Genomic DNA, 24,444 nt, shown 5'->3' with positions numbered 1-24,444 from the left:
CCCATGAGAGCCACAGGTGAAAGGACCTAAAGGTGAGGAAAGAGAATCTTGCCTCCAACTGTCAGCTTTTCCTCCTCATGTGCTAAGGGAAACTAAACATTTGAGAATGCAAAAGGATAAAGAGGAATAGCTGTTGATGTTGATTCACTATTTCCAAGATAACCAAAGTATCTTAGAAGTAAGTCAGCTTTTTCTCATTCAGAAGGAAAAGTCTGAAATTATTCAGAAGCAGTTGTTTTAACTCATCTTGCATGTGACCTCTAGCTGTTAAAACAGAGGTAGAGGACAAAGGAAAAATCAGCAGTTCTACAGGCAAACAAATTATAGCTGAGCCAAAAAGAGATGAACAAGAACCACCACCTTATGACTTCACAAAGAGTTTCAGCTTCTATAAATACAGAGCTGAATGGAATTCTTGTATCATTACAATTGCCCTTCCTGCCTCCCCGCCCCAGCAGTTGCTTCCCACTGGTCCCTCAGCTTAAACCTCAAAGCTTCATGACCTAAACCTGAAAGACACTCACACTATGAAGTGTCCATGCTGGGGGTGGGGAGGTGTTAGTGGCATTTAAATATCACAGTTGAAATTTCTTCTCCAGTTTACACTGGTTCTATATCCTCCACGGAGCAGAACTATTTGAAGTCCCCAACTCAAATCTTCCTGACACAATCTCTCACCTGGGCCATTCACACAAACATTGTGCTTTCCCTTACTCAGCTGCAAGAGCTTTTCTGTTCCACAGATGCCATTTCACCCCTACCAGGAATCTAGCCTGTCTTATCTGTAAACACAGTTTTGCCTGGATGTCCCTTTGGACGAAGCAAGGGTCTGGAAACCACAGCTCAGGGCTGCAATGTCAAGGCATTCTCTGAAGCCAGAGAGCAACACTGACAAACACTGCAGCAATTACCAGGATGCAAAGCCAAAACTATTCTTCACATTCTGAGCAGACAGATAACACCAGAGCTGGTCCTGTAAAGGTCTCAAATTCATCTCACATGATTTTGTGGAATAACTGAACTCCACACAGCAGAGCTGTGAGTCTCAGCAGTGCTGCTGTACAGAGTTACTGTACAGGGTTTCAGTCATATCACTTAGGATTTCTCCCAGAAAAATATTTTTTCCTTACAGTCTCCAAAGTAAGAACATTGTAGGATAGAATTGTATTACCAAGTGAAAAGAATTAGTGGCAGAGACAGAACAGTACTCCTGGACCTCCAATTCACATTCCAACTGTATCCCCCCCATATGATTTTTCAAAGCCTTCAGTTTCAACCTTAAACATACAATTTATGTTCTACATATTTAAATTTAACAGATTGATCAAATCACAAAAAAGTTTTCAGCTGAAGAGCACAGCACAGCAGGCCAGGAAGCGATTCATGCACATGTCCACCAGCTCTGAACAAAGAAGAACACTGAATGTAAGAATCAGAGAGGATTATGACCAAAAAGGCAGAGGATTCCAGAACAATTAGCAGTCAGCTATGGAAAGACTGTGTACATAAGAAAGGAAAAATTCACAGGTGTCTGCTCTGAGTTCCTTGAAAATATAGGGAAAAAGAATGGGAATTTAAAGGTACCAGATTAGAGAAAGTTTGGCAAGCACAGCTTCCATATGGGAATTTTCCTATTCAAGGCAATAAATTTTCTCTGACTCAAAGCACTGGAAGACAGATGAGAAACCTTTCACTGCTTTGTAAATTATGAAAAACACATGGGACCAAAATGAATACTCAGCTTAGGAAAGCAACAGAAATAAGAGATACTTTATAATTCGGATCAGAATTCTTAATAATGTGTATTAAATGCTGCAAGGATGTTAATACAAGAACATGTTACTTGCTCTCACAGAGGAGATCTTCCCTGTCCCTGAATTTCCAGCAGCAGGCACAGGAGGGGTGTGGATGGTGCCATTAATCAATCAGTTCTACTCACTTATTCACAATACGACAATCAAAATTAATGATGGAAGGGAGCTGGAAAGGGCAGGTGAGTGCTTGAGTCAACTTGTCAAGATTTAAAGAAAGCAAATTAAAGCAGCAGTGAAATGCGAACTGCAGCCAATCTTAATTACAAACTAAAGCCAGAGTAAAGTGAGGTTTCTCTCTCCTTCTACTACATGTTGCCTTTAGCTGAAGACAAATTGCTGGCACTTTTGTAATCTACTAAGTTAAAGTCATTACCCTGACAGTGCCAGGAAGTCTAATTTCCTGGAGCAGTAATACAAAGATTTATAAGGGAATTTAAACACTTGCCTTCTGGAATAGAAAATCTATCATCAGCATGAGGCTACATGGAAAGTGACTGAGAATTTCAGATAATGGAGAAGAAGAAATTCACCTGCTGACAAGTTCATCCAAAATCTCATTCCCTGCCTACATAGGCTGCTGACCAGGGTAAGTGTACACACAAAGCTGAGCTTTCAGATAAATTCAGCTTGTCTTGGACGTTCCCACTGCAACAAAACAGACTTCTTCAATTATAAGCATTTTTAACACTAGTTCAGTATTTCAGCACAACTCTCTCCTAAACTTATGTTTCCATTAAAATGGAATTAAACTTAAGTAGTGAAAAAGGAAAAGAGGAATTAATAAGCAGCTTAATAACTGCTTTCAAGGAGAAAATGAGCTAGCTCATCCACCAGGCTGAAATCTACCTGCACATCTCGTTATGGCTGAAGATTTTCAACTCCCTAATGAGATAAACTGAAATGAGAGCTGAACTTCAACACCCAAAGCTCCATAGAGCAGCTACTGTTCAGGCCTCAGACATATGTGCACATAAACAACAAGCCATGAGATTTGCTTAAACCAGACAGCACAGATATCTGCATTTAATTAGGAATAACCTAATGCTGATTCCACATAAAAAAACTGTTCTGCTCTTCTGGACTTTCTCCTCCCATACTCCAGCACTGAGGAACAGAGGTGGACAATCCAACACCTTCATGCAGGAGGATTGAAATGTTACATCCCCTGTAACCTGTTTGGGGGGCTGACACACATCAGTCCTGATTCAGCTCAGAAAACCCTATTGCAGAGGTAGTGCCATCTGAGACACTGCCTTCCCCTGCACAGATATGATTAATCCTCATCTTCCCCCAGTGCCTGAGCCTCCTGCCACTGCTCCTGCTCAGAAGTGAAGGACTCTGTGAACAAAGCACAGGAGTTGTACTATGCTACGTATTTAATGTGTACACAGGAGAAATCAGCGCCGTGGGAGTGCAGAGGAGAACACGCTGCAGAGGAGGCAGCCAGCACCACTATCACTGACCTACTTTAGACTGGGGAAAGGATTTCAGTAAGACTCCCCCCCCCCAGAAGCAGCAATTTTTGAAAGTCCTAAATTTAGCAAGGTTCTAAGAACAGCATTCATAATTTCTTGTCAGTGCTGTTCCCTTCTCTATGCAAGCTCATATCACTTTCCCCCAAAATTTATGCTCTCTCTCTTTGACTGTCAGGAAAAAAAATATGCTCCTTTCAACAAAGAGGAAATGCAAAGCTTCTCTTTCACAATCTTTCCTCACGAGGACAGGAGTACTCTGGACACTGCCAGGGCATATACATTAATTTTTTACTATCAGATGAGACAGCTTCTGAAAGCACTGCAAGTTGTCCAGTCTGACATTATCCAGTTTACCACAGATAACAACCCTGAACTAGAAGCTTTCCCCTGCCAGAATGCCTAGCACATAAAATTATTAAAGGCTTAGAAATGGTTTCAGGGCTGCTCAAATCATGTGCTGCAGCAGAACCTGATTCCCATTAAAAAACCAGGAACCATCAGGAAGAGACTCTAGTTCATCACTCTGAAAAAGAGAGCTGCCTTCCTTCATTCTTTCCTCACCAGAACAAATAAATTCCAGGGGAAAAAGTGAAATACGAGCATTTAAACTAGGTTACAACTCACAGGACCCTTTGGATTGTTCAGGATATGAAGGTGCTCCTGAGATGTTGGACCAGCAGGACAGATGTTCTGAAGGACTGAGAAACCTCTGCACGGACACTAGCCAGTCCCCACCCACAATCGACAGAAGTTTCTGGTTTTATGATGTCTGGCTGCAGGACAGGCAGAGATGTCTACCATTAAAGTAATTTGGAGTCAAAATGAAGTTTCCAGAGCTGATAGAAAATAGGTCTGGACTAGTCTGCTGCTACTAGTCCGTGGTTTTTCAGGTGATCATAAGCATACTCTCAGTTAAGTTCAGTGGTCATAACTAGGAGTATCTCCAAGGGAAAGCATGATGTCAAGTTCTTGAAACCACATCTTTAGACACACCAGATAAGCTCCATGGATGTTGACTATAAGATTACAGGAAACTTAACAACACTACATCCCAATATTTGTTAACTACCACAATGTTCATTTGCTGCATTGAATGAACAAATCTTATTACTGCAGTTTCACTTGCTCACAAAGATTCCAGCTGAAAACTCACTTTAATATGGCTTTAATAATACATGAAAGAGATTAATCTATAATTGTTGATTTTTGAAATAGCACTTCATCATGTCACTCAATCTGAGTGCTTTTGATCATTAAAACTTGCATGATTTTTCCATCTCAGTAACGAGGTTCTGCCTCAGCTGAGAGCTGATCTCATCAGAGTCAATTATCCTCTATAGAAGAGATCTGACCAGAGTTCTTCAGGGTTTTAAAACTGCAATTTTATTTTCTTTATTTCAGTGAACAATTGAAAGTTCAAGCAACCTTGTTAGAACCTTTACTATCCAGGAATTCTCAAGTAAATGAGATGCTTGGCAGGAAAATACCACCAAAAAAGTGAACAAAAATGCATTGATGTCTTGGTTTTTTTATCTTAGCACACAAGTCAATAGTTACTTTTAAAATATGCCCTTTTCCATGTCAAAGTGCTTCTTTCGAAATGCTGTGGGATTAATCTCCTGACCTTATCTATCATGAGATATGTAATCTATTTGACTTTGATTAAATGGGGGTATCTCAAAATTATCAAACAACCTCTTCAAGAGTGTGAGATTTCTAGCAATTGAATATGATAACAAGCTGTGTAAGCTCAGAGACAGATCCATCTCCCATCAGATCTGCACATCACTTCTGCCATTAACAGAGCCACATGAAAGCTCTTGATCTTATTTTAAAGAAAGCTATGCAAGGTACATTTCCTTGCAGAAATTCTTGATTTCCATCTTTTCCCTCTAGTGGCACCTCCATTCCAATCACATTTAGGAAGGAATGCAAACGCTGAAGCCTTTGCTGTATTTTGCATTCCTTTCTTTTCCTGCATCCTAAAGGTGTCTCCTTGCTCTGCACTGTAATCAGCTCCCAGCCTGAACTGATGGCAGCCAGTGAAGGCTGGTTAGAATTTCCTGCAGCTCTCTAAATAGGATGGTACTGCAGCTTCTGAGAGGTTCTTCAGCATCTTGCATTATTTCACAAGATACAGAAGATCTCGTGCAATAATGCACCAAGTGAAAATCAGTGTTTAGACATAAGACTAGAAACTGCATCCACTATAAAGAGTGTCTATAAATAGATTTATCTACATCTTAGGATTAGTTTGCATATCATCAATCAGAGTTTCACTGTGAATTTGAGTGCAGCACTATGTATGTATAATTATTACACCATTACTGACTACCAGCACATCTCTAAGGATCTCAGACATGGCCTCTGTTGTTGCTCTCAGTTAACAGCAAGGAAATTGAAGCACAAATAAGTGGACTGGACCAAGGCCACCAAAAGAGCACAATTCAGGTATCCCATAGTCCGTGGATCTCTCCACTGTGTCAGATTGTCTCTTTACACTCCCCAAAATTCTCTACACGATGCGGGAAGAGTTTAAAATTTTTCCTCTGAGGATATTCAGGTAGTTCTGGGTATTCAGAGCTCGTTAAGGTGAGGCTGACAGGGTGGCACGGCAGCAGTTGCCATGACAATGCTGGATCTTTGCAGAGACATTGCACACACTTCAAATCAAAAACTGTGCAAGTCTCAAAACACCATCCAATGCTCTAAGAATTCTGATAAAATCCCAAATCACCTCCTAATCTCCAATTTAAAAAGTACCATGCATGCAAGAAGGGACTGCAGATTGTGAAAGATTCCACCTCTGCCAGAGCTAAAATACAAAAGCACAATGCAGAAGAATTTTTCTGTGAACCTCCCAGATTTTAGAAAACCACAAGTACTGCTCACTTCAGACAGGAGGAATACTGTGTTCAGGGGAAGACTGACCATCAGTAAAGGCAAAAATCCCCAATCCCTGCTGTCACCCAGTTCCAAAGAATGCTGAAGAATGACAGAGATGCCAGGGAAGAAAAAGGGTTAGGGCCAAGCATTCTCAGCAAGTGCATTTCAGAACTCCTTACAGTCAGGTGTGGTGCAGGTGGGCTGCAAATGGGGCTATAGAGGAGGAGAGCCTGCACTCACCCCTCTCTGGAGTTACAATCACCTAACACCAAATCAGACAGGCTTCTACAAGATTCCACCAATTCAGCAGTCTTAGATAAAAATGCATATCCAGTATTCAGCACTAGATAACAGCATGCACAGATATATCCATTATCTCAATTAACTGGCTACAAAAGAAAGAGATCAGCCTGATATGCTCATGTCTCAAGCCCCTTTAAGAGCCTCCAGCTCCCAAGCTACTTCTTATTTCCAAAAGCACAAACATTAGCATTACCTTTTGCTGCTTCAGACCGCTTAGGCAAATCAAGTGTATCAAAATTCCTGTCCAAATCCCCATTCTTCTTCCCTGTGCAAAAAAGAAGACAACAGATGGAGAAGATTGTCAGTATACTGACAGGTAAGTTACCATCATGTGCATCTACAAGATGGGAGAAGATACAGACCCAGAATATAAATCACAGACAGCTACCCATAATTGTGTGTATCTGACTGGCAGCCCAGCTGCACAGCTGTGGTCTAGCATGAGCAAACTTGGGGACAAACACCCATGCTGCTTTCAGGTTGATCTGCAAACATTCTTAGCACTAGTGTTTCAGAGAGTCTTAGGAGTGCTTTAAACCTTGGAAAATGGTGCCATTTCCCTTCTTGGCAAAGCTGTGCCCCTCCCTCAGAAGCCTAGTGTTTACTTCTTATTTTCACAAAGGAATTTTGACCTGAAGCTTAGCTCAAGCAAAAACTCAGCAGCAGAGCAAAAAAACAACAGCACTGCTTTGCAGCCTCTATTCTCAATGCAACAACGAGGCAGGAAGACCTAGATTTAATATATTGTACAGACAGCAGCCAACAACTTAACCTTGAATTGCCCTTCAATTGACAAAGTGTCATTTTTGCTATTTATTAGAAGCTAATGGAATAATTCCATACTTTTGCTAAGAAACAGTGTCAAACTATTACATCAGCTTTAATTTATACAACTTTTACATACAACAGAACAAAACCACTGTTAGTTAGGTTGAGCATTCAAGGTTATGTAAATACATGGGGAGGGAAGGGCTAGTTTCCATGCCCCCAAGGAGACACACTGCCTTGGGTAAGCCCACATGGATGCTGTGGGACAAGCAGGAACTTTGCCATCAGAGGAATACTGGCAGCAGAGAGAGAGATTTGGAAGGCAGTGCAAGAATCTGCATGGCTTCTGATCACAGCAGTGTACAATTTAGCTTTGATTTTGAGAGGGAAAAACTCAAGTTATTTAGTCTCTCTCCCTCCAGAGCAGGGAAGGCAGGTGCAATGGGAAGAATTCAGACAACCCAACTGAGGCTGCTGGAAGTGGCTTCTGCACAGGGATTACCAGGCTGGTAATGGAGGTTTTACAGAAAGGCCTTGGAAGCTCCACCAGTCAGGCTGCTTAAAAGCAAACAGAAAAATGGTCCTTGAAAATGTAATGGGGAGATTAGTCTGAGTCTTGTCTGCCAAGAGGTCACGAGATGGGAAAGGCCAGCGCCTGCCTTGTTACAGCAGGGGGCTGGTACATGCACAGTGAATTCAATGGGTCACTCTACCTTTCCTCCTGACAAAAGGATAAAAATACTCAGTACCATACAGAGAAGAATTAGAGCTTTTAAATACCATTATGAATATTTAGGAGTAACATTAAGAGGGAAAACCCCCTCTTCAAGGTAGTATTCCATCCTCTCCCTTTCTTTGGGAGGGGATGGAATCACACTCTTTTCTTTTGAAATGCCAACACAGAATACCAGCCAACTTCAACTGTTGTGCAAAACAAAACATGCACCTAGAAGTTCTGCTGATCTGAAATAGTTTCCTTAACTGAAGTATGTAAAAGCCCATCTAAGCTGACAAAGGGTCATGCAGCCAGGTACCACAGCACTCCTTGAAAAGTATCTTTTCTAAAGGAGGGGACAGGAATCAGTGGCACTTCACAGCCTTCCATCAATTTTTTGCTCTGCAAAAGGAGCAACACATTGCTTGGGAAATCAAATACCAGAAAGAAGTGCTGTACATCACCAAAAGACTTTGCACTTCTTGATGGCAGCTGAACCCAGTTATTGGCTGCAAACCCTTGCTGACCCTTAGGGCATTGACAGGAAAAAGCAGGGCAGAGGGAATTAAAAGGAAAAAAGCATTCAAGGAAGGAAGCCAGTGTAGGAAAGATTATTACAGACTTAAAGCAGACCCATAAATGTGACTCCATCTTATCTACAAGTAGGACAAACATTTTTTTTTCACATGACCCCAAATTTCATGTCTCTGCCATTAGATAGTTTAAACCTCAGAACATGTTCTCAGAGAGCCAGACCTTACTTGACACAACTACTTATTTCAAAAGTTCCCTCTATAATTTCAAGGTTGGTTTGGCAGTTCTATCAGCCCTGCAGAACTGAGATGGCACAGTAAGAGCTCCCCTCTTGCCAGTGGCAGTGTTTAGTAAGCACTGTGTTTGTGCACAACTTGTTAAGGAGGAATTGTCCAGGACTGCAGTGTTGGCTGCTACTTTTGAGCTGGGAATGCCAAAGCAGCTGCCTATTTACTGACCCATCTTTCATAAAGACAGCACCCACCACCTGTGCTCTGGGCTCCTCGGTTGCTGTCTCTCCATTTCTGGGCCAGAAAGCAAACACTGGCTGGTTTGGAGGAGCCTCTGCTGCTTTGCATCTCGGCCCTGTAAGGAACTCGCACCTCGCAGGCCAAAGCCCGTCTGTTCAGAGAAAAGCTGCCAGCTGCTTGCCAATGGCAGCAGTACAGAACACAGAACTCTGACCAAGGTGATTTCAACTCTACAAATTACTTACTTAGTCAAATGGATTGTGTTTGGAAATACCCCAAGCACCTACATTTCCAAGGCTTTTCTACAGAGACAAGGTGAGCAAGCAAGCTGCAAGAACACGCCAAACCAAATCCATCCAGAAAGCAGAGGTTTCAATCTGAGGCCCAGCAGCTATTTTTCCCATTTGATTTTCACAAATACTGGGGAGTTTCTAAAAAGGTGTCCAAATGTAGCAATTCAGGAGTCTACTGACTGAAACCTTCTCAGCCATCCCCATGCACCCCAATAACACAAAAAAATCAGCATCACTGCCAGATTCTGTAGCTCTGAACACCCTGCTCTGTCCCTTGAGCCTGTGCATTTGTTCACAACAGGGATGTGAACACACACACAACCCGTGTGGCTGGGATTTGTATGGAGCACACCGCTGACTGGATCTTCACTATTCAGGTTGTGCACCACAGGGATGCTGAAACCACAGCACAAACTACACTTGCAGTAGGAGAGAAGTTTAAGATCTGCTTTTTGGTACATTTCAATTTCCACCCATATCCAGGGTCTCCAGGTTTTCCAGCCCAAGGTGTGTCAGAGAGAAGCCAATGCTGGATGAGCACAGCTCCAAACTTTGCCAAGAGACAGTTTTGAATATGCCTGCTGACAGGCCTGTTTTATGAGACCTGGCTGTAGGACTGGCACAGCACTCAGGGGTTTGGGAAAACTGCCTGACATGAGACTTGCTTGTGCAAGATGCAATTTACAGTCTCTGAAACAGAGGGATTAAAATTCTTCCCCTCTCTTCCCTTGCTACTTTTTCATTATGTAAGAAACAACCAAAACATGACCTTCAGCATTTTCCATCTGTCAGAAACTCGGCACAGACTCTGAAGTGTGACCCAGTGTTATTAACCACTAATGTTGTTGTTATCTTCCTCAAAAGTCGTTTTGCTTTACCATATAATCAAACCATGGTGCAGTCAGACCATTTCTGCTGAAGGATTAATTCCCAAATGCTTTCTTTCTGGTTGAAATAAAAATTTAAGGGAAAGTGCCTCTTAATAACAATCTCATCTTATCCTCCCTGGTGTTCAGTAATACAGCCACTGAGCTGGCCACAAAGGAGTGACAGAAACCAAGGGTTGAGCTCTGCCCTGCCAACAAGTCCATCCTCCACAGCCTCACCACTCACAGTCCCAAAGTCAGTGTTCTGCAGAACACCACCCAGCACCATTTGCTGGGAGAAGCAATTAGATTTTGGTTGGTTGGTTTTTTCCCCTCCCCAACATTTCTCCTTTGGTCCAACCCTCCAGAACCCATGATCTGAAGCAAGTGTCACAACCTGACAACGCCCCTGCCTTCACCCCGAATCTGTCTCAGTGACAGAGGCTCCCAGGCATCCACAGCCTATCAACTTCCCAGCCAAGGGAACCTTTAGCCTCAGACTTGTGTCTTCCAGGTGCAATTTTACTTGCTGGGATGAGAAACTGAAGTTTATCCCCTAGACAGGTACTGAGGCAGCTTCCTCCAGCTCCTGTGTGTGCCAGTGACAGAGCTGCAGCAGCCCAGGCACGTGCCCAAGCAGAAGAAGCATCAAGCACCCCTGAGGACACACACCCAAGCTGCTGCAGTCACAGCTCCTTCCACCCCCCAGAGCAGCCAGCAGAGCCTTCCATCTGACAGGGCTGGGGACACAACCCACACCTGGGTGTTCCTGCACTCCTGGCCTCAGCAGGCCAGCTCCACAGCAATTCCCCTACTGCACTTACACCAAGAATGAATAAATCCTTGTATTTTCCATTTGTGGTATGGAAAGACCAAACTGCAAAAGCTCCCTCCGAGGATTTTTCCATGTCTGCTGAAATGAACAGGAGGTTGTGCTGGGGGAGCAGGAGGAGGTGGATGAACAAGACCTTGATCTCAGCTCTTAGCCTTGCATGTGAAAGCTGAACAAAGCATGTTATGGTGATGATGAAAAGAAAGTATTGCAGACTCACCTTGATTGAACCACTCCTCTAATTACCAGAAAAGCAGCAAAAGGAAAACAAAAATTTACAGGATGAAGAAAATACAAAGGAACAGTCACAAAGAGGCAGAATTTCACAGAACAGGTTCAAAACCTGAGTGTTACAAGACTCCAGAAGTTTCATCAATTAAAAAACCAAACCAAGGTATTTCATGTACTCCCTTTTGTTCCTGCTAAAACCCCCCAATCTTTCTTTGCACAACTTTTTTTTTCCCCTTTTCTTTCTCTTTTTATTAAATGAAAAGGTGCTCACAGAATTGAGGGGACAGAAGGATGACTAGCCCTTTGCAGAGGTGTTTGAAATGCTGTGATCAATGGCCATGAAATAAAATAAAATAAACATGGAAACACTGTGAGATTAAGTGAACAAGAAAGGAAAGAACAGATTGATTTTGAAGTTCTAGACTGAGAAAAGTAAGGTAGGCTCAGACCAGTATCCACATAAATTTAACAGTGAGACAAGGGAGCTTCTCTTTATGATTTTAAAAGCACATTTATGAATGGATTTTAACTTTTATTTTTGAGGCACAACAGTCGTCTGAGACCCTCTATTCTTTTGATCTACATCCTACGAGCTGTGAGCTCAGTATTATCACCAGTTGATTTCCCTCTAGGGAACAGCACACTTTGAAGAGAGCACTGCAAAAAGGTGGGAAAACCCATTAAAATGTATTGTCATTTCTGCCAAACACACAGAGCTAAACCCAAGCTGTCACTGAGTGCCTGCACTGCTTGCTGCAACCCACAGGCTCACCCCCAGCATCAGATGATTTTGAGACCAATTTGCCCACGAAGACGTGACCTGGTGCTTCAGCTGATAAGCAGAAAGAACCTGGGAGCACAGCCCCAGGAGAGGAATCTCTAGGTGGGCCCAGGCAGACACCTGGCATGGGACACACACCTAAGAGTGCTCCTGTCACTGCCATCGAGGGGTGGAGGACATGTCACCCTCAGCACAACACCCCCCTCCCACAGGCCACTCAGAGCTTTAATGGCTGAAAGTGTTTCCATGGACTGTGCTGCTCTCAAGCAAAGCAACACCATGGACTGCAGGTGGCAGGAACAGGCTCGAGGCAGCACACATGCAAGGTTTCCAAAGGATATCACACTGCAGGTTCAGTCACTCCCTGTGAGAACAGGCTGAACAGGCTGGCCAGGCAGGCAGAATTAGTTCTTGAGTTTCCCCCCCAGTCTTTAGAAGATTCCCATCAATTTTTTATTTTAAACAGTTTAAATGTAGCTGATGACAGACTTGTCTGCAAAAGCAAGTTCACACTGTGATGACTTCCCTAACACATATGGAAACACATAATATTTTAATAACTTGTGCAGATCAGATCAAAGAGCAATGTGCAGCACAGAGTCCATCAAGTTCAAACAACTCCATATCAGCTCTTTAGGGGCAGAACCCTTCCTTGTACCTGGGTACAAATAATAAGCCAGGATATGTGTACACATGAATGAGGAGAATGAAGCCTAGATAGAAAATGGAATTAATTATCTCTGAATTCATCTGAATAGTCATTTCTCTAAGAAAGGAAACAGAATTCAGTCTAGAATAGTAATTTCTCTAAAACAACAAAGAAAACGGATATAATTTGAGTGTCTCCTTGTAAAGGAAACATTGAAGGGGGGTTACTGGGACTATTAATCCTCTCATAATGAAACTCATTTGCAACACTCATGCCCCAGAGGAGAGAACAGGTCTAAGAGTGACTGACAATTAAAAGCTACAAAATCGTGTTTGCAATTTAAATTACTGAAATAGTGACTGAATTGGGAGATTGTATGTTTTGGCTGAGTGGGAGGGGAGGCTTTTAGTTTGTTTTCAAGTATGAGAGTCTGGAGGCATGGAAGATGCACAGGCAGGAGTGCCATGCACAGGGATGGATGGATGGATCCATGCTGGCCTGGCTTCCCGAGAAGGGCACACGTGCTCCACAGCCAGGCAAGGGGACAGAGCAGAGATGTGACAGATGCAAGAATACAGCAATGCAGAGGAGAGGCAGAGCACATCCACCTTTTTCCAACAGCAGAATGTCATCTGTCAGCATGCAGCATTCCTGTTTAAAGCCAAACAAAATTACAGTACCGTGGAAAAAGAATCCCAAACATCCAATTGTGATGCAACACAGGAGATAAATGCATGCCAGGACACTGCAAACACTCCACAAACTGCATCATCCTAAATGAGCACGATGAATGTGCTTGCAAGAGCAGGACTGCACAACAACATTACCCCCAAACCATTTCTAGTTCTGAGTTTTTGCAACACATACCTTTAGCTTTTTTTCCACCAAAACAACCAGCATCATCTTTCTTCTTCTTCTGGGAGCCTCCTGTGCCCGTAGTCTGTCCAGCATCTAGTTCTTGGTACTTATCAGCTCCAGGGACCTCTTTGTGGACATGATAGGAAAGGTTCCGCATGATGCACACACAATTCTCCACAGACTGTTAAAAAGAAATTTATGTTATATGAAACACTGCACCCTCTTACCTGCAAACCATTGTATTGTACAGAGGAGGGCTTGGGGAAATTGAAAAAAGAAGGCTACCTGTCCCAGGAAAACCATGTAGCTCTCAAGGAAGATTTAGTCAAGACCCTTAAATTAAAGTTCATTCTTCTTCTAAACCCTATTTTATTTTTCCAAAAGTGAAGCGCTTTATAAATAGTATCCATTCAAAATGAAAACTCTCTAATCAAAAATACCACTTGATCTTACATAAAGAATACAATTCACCAAAAGATCAAACACACAGCAGAAAATGATCATATAAGGATCTTATTTTAATCCAAGTCTCTCTCTCGTTCTTCCAACATTTACAATCTCCAAGGGGTCCATTTTATTAAATTTTCTCTGGGTCAGAACCTAGGCCTTGTGAGGATTTCAATGGGAACACACGTTGTCCTGTAGTAATAGCTAATCCACAGCACATCGGGCTCTGACAAGAGCAGTGCTCTGTAGGTTGCAATGGAAACCACCAGGTGGTTACAAAATCCACTTCCAAAATTACCTGATTAAGTAACAGGGCTTTGTAACCCCCTTGTTCAGGCTATCACATGGTGAGACACAGAATAAAATAACAATGCTTTACAAACCTTCTGGTGTTATGAAGAAATAGCACGCTCTTTTTTTAAACAGGTTAAAGTTATGATATTCCTCATGCATATAAATACACTTTTAAGTGCCATGGGATGAGGTGATGATAATAACAGATTAATAAAATCTGCACCAAAAAAAAAAAAAAGCCACAGTGAAAGTGCTGCAGGTCTGAAGACATTTCTTAAAGTCTAAGCACTTCAGTCTTCAGAGATGGTGCTGAATAAAGTCTTTAAAATGGGAACTGACTCCTTTGCTGCTTTGTGCAAATGGGACTCAATTCTGATTTGGAGACTGCACTTATAAATGCCAATTAAGCAATGCAGAACAACAGCAATAATGTCACTGACAATAAAGGACTAGTCTCCTCACCTCTCCCAGCAGCCAGCCTTTGCTCCCCTCATCAGCCATAGAGGGAAACACAGCAGCATCCTGCTGATACCCCATCAGCACTACCACTGATACCAGCCATGAGAGGAGGACAATTACTCTATTTTCTGAGGCAAGCATAATCCTCTTCTGATACCAGCAAACAGAAGTTGGATCCCAGTGCAACACTTCAGCATAAATTGATGCCAACTATGTTTAAATACTCAAATTCACCTTATTGTCCGTGTCCTTCTTGCCAACTGCAGACTGCAGAGCGTGCAGGAGGGCATCCACCAGGCCATCACACTCTCTCAGTCTTCTGCGTGCTTCTGCTCCATCTGAACTTACATTCCTGACAGGAGAGGGTTGAAAGAAAATTAAGCCCTGGAACCTTCATTATAAAGTTAAAGGTGCATTGATTTATACTACATTTATTAAGAACTCATCACCTTGGATGAAAAATTAGGAGGCCAAGTAGACTGACAAACCTATTAAATCTCAGTAAAGTATGGGCAATACACATCTGCAACTCTCTGAGCCTGAACAAAAAGGGGAACACAATCCCAGAGGTACCTAAAACACCTTCTCTGCTTTGCTGGTGAACCCAGGGACTCACCTTAAACCAGGCTGGAGTCTGCAGAGCAAACAGTATGCAAACCAAAAATTTAATTTCAAAACCAGCAGTTCCAAACTGAAAGATACTTTCACCACCTTAGGAAAAACATGCTAAGTCACAAGATTGCCCAGCAGTATCATGGCCACAGAAAGTGAAAAAGCTGTGTGCAGCAGATTCATTACAAAGTCTGCATCAGTCAACTTTAGTAAGGAAAGGATGACAAGGAAAGGATGACAGTTTACATGGCTTTGAATTTCTCAAAACTCTGCACAAGAGAATGGCACAGAGGTAGAAGAAGCAAGACAGAGTGGAAGGCTACTTGGAATTGTTAAAAGTTACACTTGTCAATGACTGCAGAAAGTGTTAGAGGGGACCTTTGAACTTGGCCTCAACTCATCCAGTGAGCACAAACTGATACCCCAGCCTTGCATTAAGCATCAATCTGCCATTAACCAAAAAATAAATAAAAATCAAGTCAATTTTCCAAATGCTGCCTTCCCCCCATACCCCCCCTTTTCTTTAGGGGGAAAATGAAGTGACGGAATTATTCTTAATTGTGGCTCACTGACCAAACCTGTATGGAAGCTCTTCCCAAAGCTGAAACACAGTAATTCCAACAATAACACAGACAACCTTTCAACTTTCAGGTCTTGGAATCCCACAAAGCTATGTAAGGTTACCTCTCAAAGCTCAGGACACCATCATTACCTTCTGTTATCAGGATCCTGCAGTCAGTTTTTGCTTTTAACTAGAGGGATTGCCAATCTCCAAGTAATTAACAAATCAATCATGGTCCCCTCCCATGTCCCGGTCATCTGGGCAGGCTGCTGTGTTAATTAAGACAGCTAAGAAAATCCACATTTTCTCAGAGACCTCTCAAAATCTGAAGGCACTTAATTGTGAGCTGGTTGCTGTAACAGCACATTAACTTTCAATTAAGAACACAAATGAAATGCACAGATAAACAAATTCTTTTCTCAAATCCTAACACAGCTTCACCTCTAGCAATGGATGATAGAAGGCAGGTGAAGTGGGTATTAAAATGATTCCACAGGATAGATGGAAGAGAATCCTACTGATGTTTTCCCATCTCCAGTTGTACTTATCCTTTTGTATCAAAAATACAAATGTGAATTTAATGCTACATCTTTATGAAAATGAAATTAGAATTCAAATTCTCTGAGATACCTTTCAGGAGTTACAACAATAAATGATAGCAGCTCCACCTTCAAGCACATCTATTAATGTGGAACACTACTTGTTAAGCTTTAGGGTGACAGAAATGCACTATAAATGGTCTTATCTGGAGCTGTGTATCACATTTTTTATTCCGTCATTAAGTCTCACAGTGTTAGAATTCACAAGCAACACTGGCAGACTAAAGGCAGAACAGCTCAACCTTTTCACCTTCCTTGCCCTATGGCCCATTCAGAAGAGATTTTTCTCTGGTTCATTTGTGCTATCACACTTGCACCACATTTGTTTTACACTTTGGTTATGAACAGCATCACAGTATTGTGTATCCTGCTTTCTTACTTCTTGATCTGTACTGGGGCTAATTTCAAGGTAGACATTGATAATATTATGATTGAAAAAAATATTATGATACTGTATAAGTAAAGAGTATGGCCTGCTGATATCCCTGTCTCTTCAACTACAGAAGAATTTACTGGAAACCAATGCCTTGAGAAAAAATTCCCACATCTATCACACATAAATAAGCATGAAAACGCTGCAGGATCAAGTTAATAGCTAATTAATGCTATGACTAAGTTATCCAGACATCAAACTTTGCAGATTTAATGTTTTAACTAGCACATCACAAAATGTATCCTTAAAGGCATCTCATGCAGAAACATCCACTCTATAAATACACAGCTCTTGGGATTTTGTTAGTCCTTCCTCCTTGGGTAATGAGCTTCCTGCAGCCCCTGGGATTTATCTGCCATGGAAGAACAAACCCCATTTCCTTGTCTGTAACTGTACCCCAGACCCAGTGAGAGCTCAGCTCCCACTCTTGTCCCAGCAGTCCAGGCAGATCTCAGACAGACAAAGCCCAGGCAGATCAGCACCTGCATCATGAGACTGCTCTTCCTGCTGCTCCAACACTGCAAAAGGCAGTGAGGAGCTCCCAAATCCCATGGAAATATTTGCATTTCAGATCCATGCCACAATCTCTAAGCTCTAAACTAAGGTGGGCCCTATGAAAACAATGACAGTATGCTTTGAGTAATTCTCATCTGACCATCCCATGAGAACTGCTGCCAGGTTTGGTTTCCATGATCCAAAGAAGTCTTCACAAGTCTTTGCAAGTCCATGCAACCCAGGAAAACGCCAGGCTGCATTTCTGCAATGGCCTTAAGACTCCACCATCCACCTCCTTGAAAAGCATCACCTGGTAGTCATTGGTCAAATTCATCTTTGGTCTTCAGGAGGGGCTGGAGCATGAAAACAAAAGGGATGACATGGACAGGAGAGCTACTGCTAGCACTGGTCATGAAAAAGGACAGAAACTGCCATGGAATAATCTAACTGATAACACACTCCACTGACAGGAGTCAGGAAAAATCTCTTCCCATTTCACATCTGCACTGGGATTGTTCTGCATCTTGTATCTGTTAAATGTGATGGAATGGAAGATGTAACCAAACCATTGTCCAAAGGAAGCTTTCAAAGCAAGGTTTCTGAACACCCTTCTTCCAAGAGTGATGGAAATCAGCAAACATGACTGATCCAGGAGTTAACAGAGGATTTGCAGTCCCTTTACACAGGGCAACACTCCACAGAAGGAATGCAGAGCCTCACCCAGGCCAGAAACTCCTGCAATGGAGATATGTAACATATGGCATCCAGACTTGGAGAAAGGAGAGAGCTTTGCTTTTCATTTCACTTTTCTACACATTAGTCAAGTACTGCTATGCACCAGAAGTAATTCTTCAGGGGATGGAGTGCTTCACACCAGACACCAAAGAGAAAGGCAGCTGAGACCCCAGCTGAGGTGCTGAACTCTGTTACTTAGGAGACAGGCTGCCATGCAGGACCTGGAATGGCCAGAGGATATTGCAATTCAACAAATGATCTCACTGACTTGCTTGCTGGGGCAAATGAATATCAAGAACCTCTGTAGACAGAAGTCAAGGCTACTTATTGAAGTTTGAACAACTCTGCAGGGCTTTTCAGGGACTGATGGGCAAATATCCTGTTACAAATGAAAATAAAGTTGATTGCCCGGTGAGAATGGTGAGGGGGAACTACTCAAACTATTTTTACACAAAGCACTGACAAATGAGACCTGCCATTCATCCCCAGTGTTCTGCACACTTGCCCTGTCTCTTCACTGCCAGGAAGGTCTCTGATGCTTTCCCTGACTTTCCTGCTTTTCAATACTTTTCCAAGAGTCTATTAAATGACAAATGTATTTTAAAACCAGAAGTGTCTTTCTTATGTCACAATGCAAAGGGTAATAGGAACCTTCAGTGTGCTTCCTGTAAATATACACAGTCTGAAGAACAATTCTAGAAACAAAACACAGAATTATTGCCCATGTGACTCCAGGTACATAGTAAAGAAACCAACTGGATGACTGATTTTACATAAAACAGTAAAGCACAAATCTCCAGCCTTTAGCTAGAAAAAGCAACCTGGATTCTTCCTCAAGTTCTTGGAGTCCAGACTGTGGCCAGGACTAGTGAAAGAGAATCTGTAAGGATGTTGCAATATAGGCTTTCCCGGGGGAAAAACCCCAAAACAACCACACAAAGAAGCACTAAGTAAATGTTAAATAAAAGTAAATATCTATGAAACTCATCAGGTTAGGAATGCAGTCTGCTGCTATTAAAGACTTCAGAGAATGGGGGCGAGTGTGCTGAGCAATCTGTTCACACCTTAGATAAGGTTATCATTATCACCAAAGACTTGTCTTAATAATATGCAATTTTGAATGCTACATTTTCATCTGCAGAACAGAGCTGGCATTCACCCCCTAGGAGAGGTGAGCTGTTACTACTGTCTGTGCCACACACCAGAATTATCTTCAAGAGAAAAGACTTAAAAGTAATTAAGTACAGGGTACTTAATTTGCACTCTTTCAATGCAATCATGTGGCAGTGCCCCCTCTGTGCTCTCCCCAACAATCCAACAGACAGAGTGGAGATGTGGACAGCTTTTGGATTGTTTTCTTTTTAATGATGAAGAGAAACTTGAAAAAAAGGCAAAACCACCTTCAGCTCTGAAAATTAAAACTAGTTATTTCCAGGACTGTTTTGTCTGTCACTTGGCTGGAGAGCACCATGAGATGCTATCCCACAGTGCTGCAGATGAAGCCAAGGCTGGAGTGCTACTGAACACTTACCCTCCTGCTTCAGTTCAGGTGTAAAAAGCACTTTGTTTAGAGATCTAGCTGGGAATGAAGACAACAGTTTGGAGACTTCGCTTTTTCTATAAATAGAAGTTGAACTGGAAATTTTTAAGACATCCTCCTAACACTTCCACCTTTCCCTGGAAGAATCACAGCTGAGAGCTGAAGCTGAGACATTGATGAGCTCTTTCCACCCCCTTGCTAGACCCTGACCAGCACCATCACTGAGGCTTTGCTGTCCAGACACTGAGTTTTGCATACTTCAGCTGATAAAAGGCAGTTTCTCACAGCTTCTAGCTTAAAATACATTAGTTGTTCTATCCACCTACTCTGGCAGGCAGAACCCTTGCTATACAAGCACCCTTCACATCCACAAACTGCTTGACAATAAAGAAATTTTTATTTGGATGCCAGCCAAAGGAATGGATCAATAATAGTTGTAGTAAATGAACTCTATTTCCAAGTGTATTTCTAGGCCTGCTATGTCTCAAAGGAGGAATATACAACATTTAAAAATCATTCCATCATTTCATGCAGAAATTGAATTAATTCCATACTTCAGTTCACATCAAGTACCAGAAAGTTTAATTGGTATTAAAAGTTCATTGTTCTGAAAACAGGAGAGAAAAAGAAAGAAGCTGCCTGTGCCACAAAGATAGCCTGATCCAGGCAGCTCTGGTCAGAGGGCCCTGTACAGCACAATGCAGTTTGGCAGCAGCAGCTCAATCAGAAATCAAGCAGAGAATATGGTAAAGAAAGCAGAAAGAAGCCAAAGTCCAAATGAAATGCAAAGAAAGCCAGAGGAGCTATACTGATGCTGATTTGGGTAGGGAGCAGCTGGGTAGGAGTTGCTCAGAGCTGGGATCCCACTGCAGGCTGCTGCTCCACTCCAGCGTTCCCTGGCCAGTTACACCCAAGAGAGAAGCAGCAAAGCAGCCCCAGCTTCTTTGCATGCAAGCCCTTCCACCTATTTAAATAAAGAGGCTGATTTTGTTTAGTTGACCAAATGCTTGAGAGAACATAGCAAAAGCCATCCCTGAAAAAGGGTTTCATGAGCTTAGTCTGTGCTCCAGCAGCAGTGGCACAGAGCAAGAGATCTACAGGGCACCCTGTCACACCTCATATCCATGTCTGCTCTGCCTCCAGGAGCTGTCAAACAGGCTGGGGCTCAAGAGTACAGTTTAACAAAGGATGGACTTGACATCTGTATCTTATTATCTGTGGCATTCTATACCCAAAACACCTTGTAATGCCTTTTCAGTAAAATACTGACTGGTTGCCTCCTGCATGACCTACTTGGAGGGCCTGGGCTTGCTCTCCTGTAATGCAAAATGATGCAGAAACACACTGCACGAGAATTCCATGATGCCCAGCAGCTACTTAGCTTCCAAGTTATTCCAGTCTCTTCCTGGAGGAAAGGCCAAGGGACTCTTGCTTGCTTTACCACACATGCTTGCTGCCATGACAAAGAATCTCAAAAATACAGAAAGGAGGTGGTGCTAATCTAACAAAGGATCAGGGCTCACAGGCCTTGCAAAGCAGACTACACCCATTAGACTGACTGCAGGGAGCTTTGCTGCAGTCCTGCTCTTCACCCCGCCACAGCCACAGACATTTTTGTAGATTCCCTTTCCTGACAGCCAAGGGAGGAGGGAACTAGGTTCATTTCTAAGTAATGACAAAAGGCAGTAAGCAAATGCACAACTTTAAATTTATACCTCAAGATATGATTGTAAAGCATTAAGATTGCATGTAACTAGGTTATGTCTCTGCTGCTAAAATCTATGCATAATTTATTTATATTACAAGCTAAACATCAGGAACTGTCAGGAGGAACCCTAACAGCTCCTTACTAGCACGAATTAAACGCTCTGCTCATCATATAAGCCCCAGGACAGCCATATGCTGTGATCCTGCACAGTATCAGTAAGCTAATTAAGAAACTGCCTTTGCTCACTCCTCTCTTTTGTGTGGGTTTTTAATTTGAGTTGATTTTTTCCAGTCTGGGTTGGGCAGATAAGCTTCTCCCTTTTCATGCTACTTGCTGCCTCCAAAGTGAAGATTCACAGGCAAATTTTGGTTCCATTTTTATCTCTTTCTGGAACTATTCCTTCTCTCAAAGTCCACTTCAAAAGCACCTGCTGCACACCAAAAGACTGACAGTGTCATTAGCTCCAGTACCTAGACCTTCAATCTGCCACAGGCTGCACCCACTCTCAACACAACACGAGCACAGCAGCCTCAGCACTGCAGGTGAGTTGGGGACAGAGATGGCAGCATCTGCCCTCAGCTCCCCTGGGTGGCACAGAGAAGCATTAACCTTTGGGAGGAGTCCTCTCCAGATGATCCTGGTTAAATAACTGCCCTGCAAAGCACAGGAAAGGACCACTTCAACTAGGATAGGAGAACACATAGAGTAAGAGGGAATGTCAAACAAACGACTTTGTCATAGAACCCTTTTTGGAGTTGGGGAAAAGTGTAGCTGCTGAGGAAGACTCTGTACTAATGCAAATTTGCTGCTGATAAAAAAGACAGAAATGTGAGTTTTCAGGTGCCAGCCTTTAGTTTCCACCTCCCCTGTTGCGCCATGCCTGAGTGAGCAAAGCTCCCCTGACACCAAGGGCAGCTCATCCAGCAGCACCGCAGCAGCGTCACCTGAGCCTCAGCTCCTGCCCTGCACTAGGCAGCACTTCCAGGTCACAGATTTGCACTTCAGCACCTTCTTACCTCAGTCAGCTGGAGATGAAGGCTGCCTCCAGTGAATGAGTGCGCACAGGACAAATATTAGGTGACTGTCACCACATACTATTATCATGCCTGCAGAATCTAAAGATGCACAGAGCTTGAAAGTAATGCATTCTGAAAGCTCTAATTCCCAGGCACTCTTCTTCAGAGAAAAGCCACACATTAATCATTAATAAGAAAGGAGGGCATAAGGTTTTGATGACCTTACTTCTTTTTGTTCCTCAAATTCAGCACACAGAGATGGGAAGAAAAAACAAGCACGCCAACATCACCGGTACACTCAATACAAGTGTTTTTGGGAGCAAAGAGAGAGACCTTGTCTGCCCAAACAAGACCACAGGTTGCTTGACAAACCTTCTTTAACTCCAGGAGCCTCAGAGACACACCCACACTCCTGCTACAAACAGTGTGTGCAGGCTGTGTCTGGGCACACACACACGTTATTAATCCATAAAGACACGAGGACTCAGTGTTACCTGTGTCTGAAACACTGCAGGTGACATCTGCAGGACAAGATGTACAGGCACATACCATAGTGCTCTGTCCTCCTCAGAAAAAGGCTCAGAACATTTGCATACAAAAAGGATCTGACAAATCCCAAATATCACTGATTTACCATTAAGATCTTGCAGTTGTCTTTCCTCTGAAGTATCTAAGAGGAACCTGCAGATACTTTCACATCATTTCTCAACCTGGTGGAGCGTATTTCTGGCTCTGAATTCCCTGAGTCCTTACACCATGTCTTCAAGCATTGTATCTCACGTTTACCAAACCTATGGACCAAACCCTTACTTTACACCTACAGGAGTTGTTTTTTCCCAGTTGAAGTCTGTAGGATGAACCATTTCAAATCCTTGAACTACTGGTATTTGCAGCAACTTCAGGGGAAGGTACATACCGAGGTGCCAGTCCCACATTAAAGACAGAAGAGTGAAGATCAGTCAAGTCTAGATCCCCTAAGGCACTTAGCAGCCTGAACCTCACCAAAGCTAGAAGGAGACAGGGCTATTAAAAATTAGACCACAAAAGGTTTATACCATTAATCTTGCCTGTAATTATGTCACTGCAGTAGCGCACCAGCAAATAAATCCACACTTCTCAAGTCTCCTGGTACAGCTCCAGCCACCAGGTTGTCCCTTCCCTTCTCAGGGGGGCTGATGTTGGACAAGCTGTTATGTGCAATCTCCAGCTGAAGAATGTGTGTTTTTAGGGAAAGTCAGGTGGATGCAGTTTGTTTGTGTTCATACACCTCGGCCAGGGCTCTGAACCCTGAGGATATCTGTGAATGCAAATTTCTGTGTACTTGGAGAAGTGACAAGAAATGCTGCAACTACAGATGGTACCCCTGGAAAAAGGAGCACTTTGCATCTGTTTGCTATGCAAATTAATTCATTTAACATTTGTTGACAGCAGGTCAGTTTAGCACAGGAATCAGGCTAGAAAGTTGGCAATTTAGGAACTAAGTTCTACTCTGTCCTCTTATAAGTGAAAAAATCCAAGAGAGAATTAAAAGTAATTAGGCAGAAACTAGCAATTAAGCCCAGAATGAATTTAATTTTTAAACCATTAAAATCCTTGCTGCTTCCAGAAAACTAGGAATCATGGTGGGTATCTCCACAGACAACTAACAAGATGATGTGACTGCAACAGTGCTCTGACTCACAGAAGCAGCAATTTCCATGCAAAGCAGGGAAGCACCTTAGGAGAAACCAGGGGACCCAGGGAAGGTCTCTGGAACTGCCTGGGTGTTCATGAACCACAGATCCATCTTTCCTACAAGAGCTCAACTCAACTCATACCCAGCACCTCAATGATTTTCCTATGGTAAGCAAATGTCTTCCTTACTTCTTCCCCAGTCCTACTGCTTCATAACCAAATATCCACTTTGCTTTGTCTTTTACTGTTCAATTCCAGATTTCTACCATACATGTTTCTTTTATCAGCTTCAACAGAACACCACTGTTTTATAAATGACACCCAGGGCAGCATCCCTCACAAGGCTAGTGCCCATTTGCAGCAGTAAAGTGATTATGGATATTGCAGATCTATTC

The 24,444-nt window shown here is 42.7% G+C and overlaps 1 protein-coding gene across 8 annotated transcripts in view; it reads right to left on the bottom strand.

Annotated features, from left to right (window-relative positions):
* ARVCF (ARVCF delta catenin family member) overlaps positions 1–24,444 on the bottom strand; it is a 246,679-nt gene that overhangs the window by 36,082 nt on the left and 186,153 nt on the right. For 7 of the 8 annotated variants that reach the window (XM_036393092.2, XM_054516766.1, XM_036393091.2 and 4 more), the window contains 4 exons: positions 14,910–15,027; positions 13,485–13,656; positions 11,177–11,194; positions 6,672–6,743 (listed from right to left, as the gene is read on the bottom strand). In XM_036393092.2, the coding sequence (XP_036248985.1) occupies positions 6,672–6,743; positions 11,177–11,194; positions 13,485–13,656; positions 14,910–15,027 (380 nt within the window). The remainder of the gene's footprint in view (positions 1–6,671; positions 6,744–11,176; positions 11,195–13,484; positions 13,657–14,909; positions 15,028–24,444) is intronic. The other variant, XM_036393095.2, reaches the window with a different exon arrangement.

The sequence above is a fragment of the Molothrus ater genome, chromosome 18 (genome assembly GCF_012460135.2).
Source record: "Molothrus ater isolate BHLD 08-10-18 breed brown headed cowbird chromosome 18, BPBGC_Mater_1.1, whole genome shotgun sequence".
In the NCBI taxonomy this organism is placed as follows: domain Eukaryota; kingdom Metazoa; phylum Chordata; class Aves; order Passeriformes; family Icteridae; genus Molothrus; species Molothrus ater.
This window is presented reverse-complemented; position numbering and strand designations above follow the sequence as displayed.